This window comes from Bos grunniens, chromosome 11, assembly GCF_055505025.1.
Source record: "Bos grunniens cultivar Pamir isolate PY7600 chromosome 11, Bosgru_T2T1.0, whole genome shotgun sequence".
NCBI lineage: Eukaryota > Metazoa > Chordata > Mammalia > Artiodactyla > Bovidae > Bos > Bos grunniens.
Window position 1 is genome coordinate 57,402,537 of NC_141175.1, and position 14,152 is coordinate 57,416,688.

At 39.7% G+C, this 14,152-nt stretch overlaps 1 protein-coding gene across 1 annotated transcript in view; it reads left to right on the top strand.

Annotated features, from left to right (window-relative positions):
- The window catches only part of DNAH6 (dynein axonemal heavy chain 6), a 271,992-nt gene that overhangs the window by 62,174 nt on the left and 195,666 nt on the right, over positions 1 to 14,152 (top strand). Inside the window, exons 13-16 of the mRNA XM_086326512.1 lie at positions 590 to 741; positions 3,144 to 3,296; positions 5,995 to 6,246; positions 10,056 to 10,184. Of these exons, the coding sequence (XP_086182638.1) occupies positions 590 to 741; positions 3,144 to 3,296; positions 5,995 to 6,246; positions 10,056 to 10,184 (686 nt within the window). The remainder of the gene's footprint in view (positions 1 to 589; positions 742 to 3,143; positions 3,297 to 5,994; positions 6,247 to 10,055; positions 10,185 to 14,152) is intronic.

Here is a 14,152-nt window from a genome sequence, read left to right on the forward strand (position 1 = left end):
TTCTCTGTTGTTAATATCCTTATATACTTGGTAAAGAATCTGCCTGCAATGCAGGAGACACAGGTGACGCAGGTTTAATCCCTGGGTCGGGAAGATCCCCTGGCAGAGGAAATGGCAACCCACTCCAGTATTTTTGCCTAGAAAATCCCATGGATAGAGGAGCCTGGTAGGTTATAGTCCATGGGGTCACAAAGAATCAAATACAACTAAGGATGCATATTCATACTTATTTTGAGGTATGATGTGGAAGAACCGTTAGATTAAGCCAACTTCAAACCAGTCTGATTCTAGAATCTACTCCATTATAGACTAGATTCTCTAATGCAATTACAAGTTATTTTCATGAGCTATTCTTAGCAACAGCCAGAAAATATATTTACATTATGAAATGTTAGTTTCTTCATTACAAGAATAAAATATGAAGCACCATGAATTAACATTTTAAAACTATACAAGGTTCTCTACCTATGGATAGTTCATTTTAAATACATATGGAAGTGTATTAATGCAATGATTTTTGATATATCTGTGTAATGGTCCTTTAAAATCTAATATATATTTTTTGCTGTGTATGAATTATTCTATGTAGGTGTTAAGTTCTTTAGTGAACAACTGGAAAAATATCACAGACAGCACAAGGATGCAGTGGCTCTGAGACCCACCAGGAATGTAGGACTGCTGCTCATTGACACTAAGCAACTGAAAGAAAAACTAATTCCATCACCTTTGCGATGCTTGGAGGTAACTGTGAACTAGGAAAAAATGTTAATTATGGTCTCTTAAACTATTTTACGATTTTTCTCCTGCAAATAGCATATCTTTATTTTCTAGTATTGCAGCTATTTAAAATTAACTTAAGTCTATTCAGCATCTTTAATTTGTAGGGAAAGTTCCATGTTTTTCTTTCTGTCTCAAGCATAGTCAATTTCGGGTGAGGGGAAAAAAAAGTCCTTAAACTAGCCTTCTACATCCACTCCTTTTTCCTTTGTTGGAGCATTTCAAGATTTCCTCCAGAGGAGACATTGCTGTAACAGCTCAGGGTCCTAGTAGGAATGCTGGTTGATTCTAGGATACTGAGGTATCCTAGATACTGAGGTTTCCTGATCTGAAACTGTCCCTAAAGATCTGATTGTATTTTAGTGAGTGGTAGAGCTGAGGAGATTTGATTGCTTCTACAATAACTTTCAGGTCGTCCTTTAGTCATGAAGTGAAGTGAAGTGAAGTCGCTCAGTTGTGTCCGACTCTTTGCGACCCCATGGACTATATCCTATCAGGCTTCTCCATCCATGGGATTTTCCAGGCAAGAATACTGGAGTGGGTTGCCATTTCCTTCTCCAGGGGATCTTCCCTACCCAGGGATTGAACCCAGGTCTCCCGCATTGTGGGCAGACGCTTTATCCTCTAAGCCACCAGGGAAGTCATATATATCATATATAAAGTCATATCCTTTAGTCATATATACAATCAAATACCACCACAAAGGGACTGCCCTGGTGGTTCAGTAGTTAAGACTTCACGTTCCAGTGCAAGGGGCCCAGGTTCATTCCCTGGTCAGGGAGCTAAGATCGCACATGCCTCACAGCCAAAAAACCCCCAAAAACGTAAAACAGAAACAATATTGTAACAGATTCAATAAAGACTCTAAAAAATACCTCTAGAGACACAATGGTATAGAACAGATTGGCAAACTCTATCCCACAGGGTCTTTCCAGCCTGCCACCTGTTTTGTACCATGACAGTTCGCTTATGTATTGCCTATGGTTGCTCTACGAGGGCAGAGCTGAGTGGTTGTGACAGAGACCGTATATCCTGCAAATCTAAAGTATTTACTATTTAGCCCTTACAGAAAACCTCTGCTGACCCCTGGTGCAGATGAAAGAAGACGGTGCTCTGTCTAAAAGGCTACAGGCCTGAGTGCTAATATCTTTTCTGTCACTAATTAGCTGTATAGTACTGGACTCCTTTCTAGAGCTTTGCTGCTTCATCTGTTGAAAAAGAAAACAATAGAGAATTGAAGCAAAGTCAATTTCAGCAAACATTTCTGAGCACTATGAGTACTACTGTATACTAAGCCAAAAACAAAAAACGAACAAACAAACAAAAAAAAAACCACCCTCAAACTGGCTTCAGCAATCAGAAAATGTATGGATCTAAACAGTCCAGAGGGTGGATGGGCATCAGGAAGGTGTGATCTAGTGACTCAGTGGTTACTAAAGACCTGATTTTTTCCATTCACTGTGTGCCAGCTTCCTTCTGATGTGCCAGCTTCATCCTAAAGCTCATGCACCCTCACTTTTCTGAAATGGTAGTCAAAGGCTCCATAGGATAATTATTTCCTTATTCATGTCCAGAGAGAGAGAGAGAGAGATCTCTCAGCCTTAAACAGAAGTCTTGGGTTTCTACTTAATTGGACCAGCTAATGTCAGAGGTTCACTCTAATCCAATCACACTAGCCAAAGAAAGCCATGCTCATTTTACCTTAAGACCAATCAGACTCAATCTTTGTTTGTGAAGGAGAGATCACCTTCCTCCAAATCATTACTACCACCCAACACGAAAGATACTGGGGATGGTACCACAATGTTCACTATGCAGGACAAAGTAACAGAAAGGGTACTTATAAAATATCAGACCATTTAGGCAGATTTTTTAAAAAATTATTTATTGATTTGGCTGCATCTGGTCTTAGTTGCAACATATGGGATCTTGGTTGAGTCATGTGGGATCTTGCCTGTGGCACACAAACTCTCTAGTTGTGGCATATGAGCTCTCTCATTTGTGGTGCACAGACTCCAGAGCGCACAGGCTTCAGTAGTTATGGCGCTCGAGCTTAGTGGGGTCTTAGTTCCCCAGCCAGGGATCAAATCCATTTTCCCAGCATTACAAGACAGATTTTTAACCACTGGACCACTAAAGACGTCCCTAGGTAAACTTTTTAATAACTTGTACAATCTAATTTATTCTGGAAATAATCTTCAAAACTAATCCTATTGTTTCAGTGTGGGGAAAAAAAATCCTTTTCATAATACTGTGCTTTCGTTACCTGCTGATTTAACAGACATTTAGTTAGACTTTATCTAAAATGTATAATAAAGTAGAAATACTCGAGTAGTTACGATTCACAGTTCCTTCTTCTTTCCTAGGTGCTGAATTATATGCTTCCTCGTCTAAGCAAGAAAAAAGTGGATGCCATCATCTCCGAGGCACAAGATGCAGAATACAAGCTTGAATTTGTCCCAACTACTACCATAGAATATGTTAACAGCTTAGTATTTCTTGACGAAATTCAGGAAAGGGTGAGTTGATTCTTGTGTAACTCACTATTCCAAACCTTGTGGGAAGGAAGGCAAATAAGAGAAACTGAGGGACTGAAGGTCAAGATACAGCTGTCAGAATATCAGAAACACTTTCAGGCAAAGGAAGTGGATGGCTTACCTCACAGTAGTAACGGCAGCTAACATTGATCACTACTAGTCAGGCATGTACTACATTTTCTACATATGTTACATTTTTTATCCTTCAAAAGCTTAAGAAGTATTGTTTAGTCGTTCAGTCATGTCTGACTCTTTGCGACCCCATGGACTGCAGCATGCCAGGCCTCCTTGTCCTTCACCATCTCCCAGAGTTTGCTCAAATTCATGTCCATTGAGTCAATGATGCTACCCAACCTCTCCTATCATGTCCTCTGTTGTCCCCTTCTCCTTCTGCCTTCTATCTTTCCTAGCATCAGGGTCTTTTCTGATGAGTTGACTCTTCACATCAGGTAACTAAGTTTTATATCTTCAGCTTCAGCATCAGTCCTTCCAATGAATATTCAGGATTGATTTCCTTTAGGATTGACTGGTTTGATCGCCTTGCAGTCCAAGGAATTCTCAAGAGTCTTCTCCAACACCACAGTTCAAAACATCAATTCTTCAGTCCTCAGCCTTCTTGATGGTCCAACTCTCACATTCATACATGACTACTGGAAAAACCATAGCTTTAACTATACAGACCTTTGTCAGCAAAGTAATGTCTCTGCTTCTTAATACTCTGTCTAGGTTTGTCATAACTTTTCTTCTATATAGAAGAAAGGAGCAAGAGTCTTTTAATTTCATGGCTGCAGTCACCAGAAAGAAGTATAGATAATTTTTATTCTTATTCTGCAGATAAGCAAATGAGGACCAAAATAGGTCACTGTGTCCAAGATCACAGACCTGTATGCAGTACATCTGGAATTCAAATTTGGGTCTCTGACAACAAAGCCAGTGCTCTCAACCCCAGTTTATTGCATTTCTTATTTGTAATGAATGATAATACAGTAAGTCCCCTAAATTCAAATGAGTTCTGTTCTGAGATTGCGTTTGTAACTCCCATTTTTTCCTAAGTCCAACCAAGTGAGCCTAGGTACCCAACTAACACAATCAGCTATATAGTACTGTACTGTAATAGGTTTATAATACTTTTCACACAAATAGTGCATAAAAAAACAAAGAAAGCATTTTTAATCTTACAGTACAGTACCTTGAAAAGTGCAGTACAACAGCTGGCATATAGGGGCTGGCATCAAGCAAACAGGCAAGAAGAGTCTCTATATCTGCTGTTGTCTCCCTAACCCACTTGCCTACTTAAGCTAGTTTAACTTGGGTTTCTTTCATTCCTGCTAGTAAATTTCCTATTATGCAAGTATAGATTAAGAAGGATCATGACTTCCATTATAACTAATATCTAGATTGCAATTCTACAGTGAATCCCTTACACGCAAACTTTCAACTTGCGAATTTTCAAAGATTTAAATGTGCGTTTGCATGTCCAATCACGGTAAGTTAGTTCATGTGTCTGGCATACATTGTCACATGTGTGCATCCTCTATAAGTTTTTTGTGTACTTTACTGTACCATACTGTACAGAGTACAGTTGTGTAGTATTGCCAGGGTGATTGGGATGCAGCTCAAGGTTGAGAACCATCTCTCTAAAGCCTCTCCACAGTTTTCTTCTCCTGTTTAGGACCTGTTTTGTTACCCCATGAAAGCAAATGGCCTCTGCCCACAGATACAATCTAACTCTTCCCAAGGTCAAGAGAAAGGTCAGACTGAGCTAGATTCACTCTGTCCCAATTTGATGCTCCCTGGTTAAGTTGTCACCAGGAGGTGGGTCAAGTTATAGAACCTGGATGCTTCCTCTATAACCTTGTGGCAGAGTGGTGGCATGCAGGGTTTCCTTCAAACCGGGGAGACCTTGCCAGAAAATTAGGAAAGACACTGTGCACTGAGGCAAGGCATCAGAGCAGAGATGTTCAGGAGTCAGTAATAGTGGTAGTAAAAGCCTTTATTAGAGGGTAGCACAATGCTCACCATTGATCAGGGTTCTGAATCTACACAGAGAGGTACATGGTCCGCACACCTCAGGGGCTGCCCTGGGACAGTCACTGCTCAGCACACGTGCCTGGAATCTCAGATGTTACAGTTGAGCATCCTCACAGCACCTGCCATCTCTGAAAACTTCAATATTGGCACTGTTTAATCTGAGGCTTACCAGGTGCTGCTTGTGCACCTGCTTCCCAAGGCAGGAGACATAAGAGATGCGGGTTCCATCTCTGGGTTGGGAAGATCCCTTGGAGGAGGAAATGGCAACCCACTCTAGTATTCTTACCTGGAAAATTCCATGGACAGAGGAGCTTGGTGGGCTGCAGTCTAAGGAGCTGCAAAAGGGTCAGACACGACTAAAGCGACTGAGCACTACTCTTTAATTTACTAGGGAACAAGAGAGAGAAAAAGTAAATATTAACTGTGCTCAGTTCTGAACGGTTTACCTCCTAGGCCTCATTGTCTACATCTTAGTAATGACTGTATTTGTCATCCAGCCAGCTCCAGCCAACTTGATCTGCATTAAATGCGCTCCTCTGTGTGCTGGCTCTTTACAACGTGGTGCACAGCGACTGTCTCCTATCAGTCACTCTTAACAGGTATAACAGGACACTGATTTATTTAATGAGCAACTCATGTTTCCATTTAGATCGAAAGCCTTGAAGATGAAGGGAATGTTGTGGTTCAGATGTACAAGCTCATTGAACAGTATCAGGTCCCTACACCTCCTGAAGACTTTGCCGTTTTTGCAACTATGAAGCCATCCATTGTTGCTGTTCGGAATGCCATTGATAAATCTGTAGGTGACAGAGAAACAAGCATTAAGCAATTTTGTCTGCATTTGGGTAGAGATCTTGAAGATCTAAGCAATGAAGTGAATGAAGTAAAGATGCTAGCACAGGTAAGCTGAAGCAGAATTTTTAAAATAATCTATATAAAGGCTATTACATTTTAATAAACGGTTTAGAAAGCATATTTCATTTTAATCAGGTTTAACTTTATTTTGTGTATGCTTCATTCTAATCAGTTAACAATGTCTTTAAGCAGCTACTGAAAATTTAAAGTGTTTCTGAACCTCTCTGAGGTACTGAATAAATTCCAGGCCACTGCAACTAACGGATGTATGTATTGCTTTAGTACTTATAATCAAATGTACAACATGGAATATTACTCAGCTATAAAAAGGAATACATTTGAATCAGTTCTAATGAGGTGGGTGAAACTGGAGCCTATTACACAGAGTCAAGTCAGAAAGAGAAGGAAAAATACTGTATATTAATGCATTTATATGGAATATAGAAAGACATAACAATGATCCTACATGCAGGGCAGCAAAGGAGACACAGATGTAAAGAACAGACTTATTTGGACTCAGTGGGAAAAACAAAGGTGGGATGATTTGAGAAAATAGCATTGAAACATGTACATTCAGTTCAGTTCAGTTGCTCAGTCATGTCCAACTCTTTGCAACCCCATGGACTGCTTCCCTGTCTATCACCAGGCTTCCCTGTCCATCACCAACTCCTGAAGCTTGCTGAAACTCATGTCCATTGAGTTGGTGATGTCATCAAGCCATCTTATCCTCTGTCATCCCCTTCTCCTCTCTCTTTCAATCTTTCCCAGCTTTAGGGTCTTTTCAAATGAGTCAGTTCTTTGCGTCAGGTGGCCAAACAATTGAACCTTCAGCTTCAGCATCAGTCCTTCCAATGAATATTCAGGACTGATTTCCTTTAGGATGGACTGGTTGGATCTCCTTGCAGTCCAAGGGTCTCTTCAAGAGTCTTCTCCAGCACCACAGTTCAAAAGCATCAATTCTTCAATGCTCAGCTTTCTTTATGGTCCAATTCTCACATCCATACATGACTACTGGAAAAACCGTAGCTTTGACTAGATAGACCCTTTGTTGGCAAAGTAATGTCTTGCTTTTTAATATACTGTCTAGGTTGGCCTTAGCTTTTCTTCCAAGGAGCAAGCATCTTTTAATTTCACGGCTGCAGTCACCATCTGCAGTGATTTTGGAGCCCAAGAAAATAAAGCATGTGACTGTTTCCATTGTTTCCCCATCTATTTGCCATGAAGGGATGGGACCTAATGCCATGATCTTCGTTTTTTGAATGTTGAGTTTTAAACCAGCTTTTTCATTCTCTTCTTTCACTTTCATCAAGAGGTTCTTTAGATTCTCTTCACTTTCTGACATAAGAGTGATGTCATCTGCATATCTGATGTTATTGATATTTCTCCCAGCAATCTTGATTTCAGCTTGCACTTCATCCAGCCTAGCATTTCTCATGATGTACTCTGCATATAAGTTAAACAAGCAGGGTGACAATATACAGCCTTGGTGTACTCCTTTCCCATGTATATTACTATACGTAAAATAGAAGACCAGTGCAAGTTTGATGTATGAAGCGGGGCATCCAAAGTTGGTGCTCTGGTACAACCTAGAGGGATGGGGTGGGGAAGAAGGTGGGAGGGGTTTCAGAATAGGGGGACACATATATACCCATGACTGATTCATGTTGATATATGGCAAAAACCATCACAAAATTGTAAAGTAATTATCCTCCAATTAAATTAAAAAATTTTTAAAGTCTTATGGTCAAATCAGAAAAAAATGGGAAAAACTCAGTTCAATAGTAGTGAATTCTCTTTTTCCTAGCTTCTATTTATTATTTTGAAATTAGTGTTTTTACATCCTATTAGCGTATTTTATAGCTATTGTCACAATTTTAGAGTTTTCTTAGTCACATGTTAGAAAATTCCCTCTTAGAAAGAGGCAGAGTATAAATTAATAAGTGATAAAGAATGTTTGATTAACTTGCACCAATTTTACTATCCTAAAGATATAAAAGGAATTTTTAAGAACTTAGAATAACACACACAGAAGTCCCTCAGTCGTATCCGACTCTTTGCAACCCCATGGATTGTAGCCCACCAGGCTCCTCGGTCCATCGGATTTTCCAAGCATGAATACTGGAGTGGGTAGCCGTTTCCTTCTCCAGGGGATCTTCCTGACCCAGGGATTGAACCTGGGTCTCCCGCATTGTAGGCAGATGCTTTACCGTCTGAGCTACCAGGGAAGCCCATCAAAAACACAGAAGAGTACTAGTTAAGTTTCAAAAGGATGTCAGTTGAGATGTTTTATAGATGAAATCTACTTCCTAGAAGTCAGCTCACCAATTATATGCACAGCTGGAGACAAGAACTTAGAATAGACATCTTTTTTTTTCACTATCTTTCTTACTTTATTTTTTAAATATAAATTTATTTATTTTAATTGGAGGCTAATTACTTTACAATATTGTATTGATTTTGCCATACATTGACATGAATCCACCACAGGTGTACATGTCTTCCCCATCCTGAACCCCCCTCCCACCTCCCTCCCCATCCCATCCCTCTGGGTCATCCCAGTGCACCAGCCCCAAGCATCCTGTATCATGCATCAAAACTGGACTGGCGATTTGTTTCACGTATGATAATATACATGTTTCCATGCCATAGAATAGACATCTGGATAATTCTTAACTGAAGCAAACATGAAAATAGATCATATAATAATGATCTACTCTTTAATTATTAACATTGACTAAATCCTATCCCAAAAGTTTAAAGCAATATAAAGTGAAGTGAAAGTGAAAGTTGCTCAGTTGTGTCTGACTCTTTGTGACCCCATGGACTATAGAGTCCATGGAGTTCTCCAGGCCAGAATACTGCAGTGGGTAGCCATTCCCTTCTCCAGGGGATCTTCCAAACCCAGGGCTCGAACCCAGGTCTCCCACATTACAGACAGATTCTTTACCAGCTGAGCCACTAGGGAAGCCCCAAACCATATAAACTTATGATCAAATCAGAAAAAAATGGGAAAAGCTCAGTGTCCTTCAACAGAATAATAAAATGTGTTGAGGTACTTCCACTCAAAGGAATACAATACCGATGTTGAAGATTACAGCATGCATTTATATGTGTTGACATGGCTAAAAGTAGCTAACATTTATTGTGTTATTATATGTCAACTTTTAGTCTAAAGGACTTTGCATTGCTTTTACTTTTGTACTGAAGTATTTTTGTATTTTGCAAGAGAAAGCTGTATATAACGGTAATAACTGTACAACTCAGTGAGTTCTCAGAAAGTGAACACATCCATATGTCTACTGTTCAAGTCAAGAGCTATTGCTCTTGGTATCCTTAGGGTGCCCTCTAGTCACTAACCTTTCCTTCCTTTCCAAAAGCAACCACTACCCTGAATTCTAAAGCCATAAATTGCTTTTGCCTATTTATGAACTTCAGTCAAATAGAATCCTACCTTTGTTGTACATATAATGATTATAAATCATTCCTTTACTGTAAAGTGATAAATTTCCTTATATTCCCTTCATTCTTTTCCATATAGCATTCACTTCTCCTTAACTGAAGTCTTGTTAGTTGGGAAAAAAATGTAATATAGGAAAAAAGATGAAGGAAAATGCATTAGGTACTCCTTAAAAACAATATTATCCCCATAGTACTTCCTTATACATTTCTGTACTTTTTACAATGTATCTGCATTGTTTTAAAATTCAAGAAAAGCAACCATTTTCATATATTTTCTAAAAATTTGAATGAAAAGGGAATTAGCAAAAATATGTTTTGAAAATGTTTATTCATGTAATTTGATGGTGTACATTAAAAAGTAGGAATGACTAATCAAAAGCTATCTTAATTTTACAGGATCCACAGATTTTGGACATTAATGCTGACCAAGAGAAAATAAAGGTCATGTTGAATGAGCTGCTGTTAGTTCTGGATGATCTTCAAAAACGCGCATTTCAATATAAATCCTATCAGAAGAATTTTAAGGTAATGACAGCACTACACATCTGTTCCTAAAATATAGAACTATAAAATATATCTTTGTGTATGCACAGAAGTGACATTGATGCACACTCATTTTAATAATGCTCAACGTTTAGACACCTATGTGCTAGTCACTGTACTGGAATAATCTGAAATACAAAATATGGTATATTCTCTGCCTTTGAAGTGTTTAAAGATTAGGACACATGAGAGACAAAGCATCTTTCTTTATTAAAAAGTAATTGTGAATTATAGACAAATACTCAGACCAGGAACTGTAGTTACTATGTTAAAATGCATGTGGATTTTAAATGTAATCAATTGAAACCCCTTGATTCTTTGTTAATATTCTAGCTTCTTTTACATTCATTCATGTGTATATTGGAATCAGCGAACTAAAATGGACTGGGATGGGTGAATTTAACTCAGATGACCATTATATCTACTACTGCGGGCAGGAATCCCTTAGAAGAAATGGAGTAGCCATCATGGTCAACAAAAGAGTCTGAAATGCAGTACTTGGATGCAATCTCAAAAATGACAGAATGATCTCTGTTCGTTTCCAAGGCAAACTATTCAATATCACAGTAATCCAAGTCTATGCCCCAACCAGTAATGCTGAAGAAGCTGAAGCTGAACAGTTCTATGAAGACCTATAAGACTTTTTAGAACTAACATCCAAAAAAGATGTCCTTTTCATTATAGGGGACTGGAATGCAAAAGTAGGAAGTCAAGAAACACCTGGAGTAACAGGCAAATTTGGCCTTGGAGTACAGAATGAAACAGGGCAAAGACTAATACAGTTTTGCCAAGAGAACACACTGGTCATAGCAAACACCCTCTTCCAACAACACAAGAGAAGACTCTACACATGGACATCACCAGATGGTTAACACTGAAATCAGATTGATTATATTATTTGCAGCCAAAGATGGAGAAGCTCTATACAGTCAACAAAAACAAGACCAGGAGCTGACTGTGGTTCGGATCATGAAGCCCTTATTGCCAAATTCAGACTTAAATTGAAGAAAGTAGGGAAAACCACTAGACCATTCAGGTATGACCTAAATCAAATCCCTTATGATTATACAGTGGAAGTGAGAAATAGATTTAAGGGACTAGATCTGATAGATAGAATGCCTGATGAGCTATGGAATGAGGTTCGTGACATTGTACAGGAGACAGGGATCAAGACCATCCCCATGGAAAAGAAATGCAAAAAAGCAAAATGGCTGTCTAGGGAGGGCTTACAAATAGCTGTGAAAAGAAGAGAAGCGAAAAGCAAAGGAGAAAAGGAAAGATATAAGTATCTGAATGCAGAGTTCCAAAGAATAGCAAGAAGAGATAAGAAAGCCTTCCTCAGTGATCAATGCAAAGAAATAGAGGAAAACAACGGAATGGGAAAGACTAGAGATCTCTTCAAGAAAATTAGAGATACCAAGGGAACATTTCATGCAAAGATGGGCTCAATAAAGGACAGAAATGGTATGGACCTAACAGAAGCAGAAGATATTAAAAAAAGGTGGCAAGAATACACAGAAGAACTGTACAAAAAAGATCTTCACGACCAAGATAATCACAATGGTATATGATCACCCACCTAGAGCCAGACATCCTGGAATGTGAAGTCAAGTGGGCCTTAGAAAGCAACACTATGAACAAAGCTAGTGGAGGTGATGGAATTCCAGTTGAGTTATTTCAAATCTTGAAAGATGATGTTGTGAAAGTGCTGCACTCAATATGCCAGCAAATTTGGAAAACTCAGCAATGGCCAGAGGACTGGAAAAGGTCAGTTTTCATTCCAATCCCAAATAAAGGCAGTGCTAAAGAATGTTCAAACTACCACACAATTGCACTCATCTCACATGCTAGTAAAGTAATGCTCAAAATTCTCCAAGCCAGGCTTCAGCAGTATGTGAACTGTGAACTTCCAGATGTTCAAGCTGGTTTTAGAAAAGGCAGAGGAACCAGAGATCAAATTGCCAACATCTGCTAGATCATCGAAAAACCAAGGGAATTCCAGAAAAACATCTATTTCTGCTTTATTGACTATGCCAAAGTCTTTGACTGCATGGATCACAATAAACTGTGGAAGATTCTGAAAGAGATGGGAAGACCAGACCACCTGACCTGCCTCTTGAGAAACCTGTATGCAGGTCAGGAAGCAACAGTTCGAACTGGACATGGAGCAACAGAGGTTCCAAATAGGAAAAGGAGTACATCAAGGCAGTATATTGTCACCCTGCTTATTTAACTTATATGCAGAGTACATCATGAGAAATGCTGGGCTGGAAGAAGCACAAGCTGGAATCAAGATTGCCAGGAGAAATATCAATAACTTCAGATATGCAGATGACACCACCCTTATGGCAGAAAGTGAAGAGGAACTAAAAAGCCTCTTGATGAAAGTGAAAGTGGAGAGTGAAAAAGTTGGCTTAAAGCTCAACATTCAGAAAACGAAGATCATGGCATCCAGTCCCATCACTTCATAGGAAATAGATGGGAAAACAGTGGAAACAGTGACAGTCTTTACATTCTTGGGCTCCAAAATCACTACAGATGGTGACTGCAGCCATGAAATTAAAAGATGCTTATTCCTTGGAAGGAAAGTTATGACCAACCTAGACAGCATATTGAAAAGCAGAGACATTACTTTGCCAACAAAGGTTCGTCTAGTCAAGGCTATGGTTTTTACAGTGGTCATGTATGGATGTTAGAGTTGGACTGTGAAGAAAGCTGAACACTGAAGAATTGATGCTTTTGAACTGTGGTGTTGGAGAAGACTCTTGAGAGTCCCTTGGACTGCAAGGAGATCCAACCAGTCCATTCTAAAGGAGATCAATCCTGGGTGTTCTTTGGAAGGAGTGATGCTAAAGCTGAAACTCCAGTACTTTGGCCACCTCATGCGAAGAGTTAACTCACTGGAAAAGACTCTGATGCTGGGAGGGATTGGGGGCAGGAGGAGAAGGGGACAACAGAGGATGAGATGGCTGGATGGCATCACTGACTCGATGGATGTGAGTCTGAGTGAACTCCGGGAGTTGGTGATGGACAGGGAGGCCTGGCGTGCTGTGATTCCTGGGGTCGCAAAGAGTCGGACACGACTAAGCGAGTGAACTGAACTGATGTGTATATTATTGATTCCATCAATATTGCCTCATTTGCTCTCATTTTGATGTGCCAGTTTGATGAAAGAAGAGAATTGACTAAGCCAGGGCAAAGATGGATCCCTCAAAATTAAAAAGCTAAATGATATGCTCCCCCCTCCAAAATGAAATGAGTGAGAGTTATAAGTGCTCTGAACAGATATTGTTGTTGTCCGATCACTAGGTCATGTCCAGCTCTTTGTGACACCATGGACTGCAGCATGCCAGGCTCCTCTGTCCTCCACTATCTCCTGCTCAGATTCATGTCCATTGAGTCGATGATGCCATCTAACTATATCATTCTTTGTCACCCCCTTCTTTTGTCTTCAGTCTTTCCCAGCATCAGGGTCTTTTCCAATGAGTAGGCTCTTCATATCAGGTAGCCAAAATATTGGAGCTAAAGTATCGGAATAGCTATTAGAGAGAACAAAGAGAAAAGCAAATTGGAAAGATTCCTGGGACCAAAACCAGAGGCCACCTGCAATGAAGGAGTGTTAATAGTCTCACCTAAATCTCAGAGAAGTGCCTGGACGTCACATGGAGATGCATCCATTTCTTCCAGAGCCCCAAATGGATGACCAGAAAGTGGTCTGAGGGCTCTGAGACCTGAGCCCTCCAGGTCTCCACTCCAGACCTGAGGCTTGGTAGAGCAACCTGCAAAATAATAACCTGGACACTAGAAAGTGCAACTGCCATAATACTTGAGGCAGGAAGTTTGTGCATGAGAGAATTATGGTTCAAAGTTGTTCCCAGATTGAATTAACTGACATATAAGACAGGAAAGTGTGAGGTAGGAAGGGAACTATGGATGAAACATTACCTAAT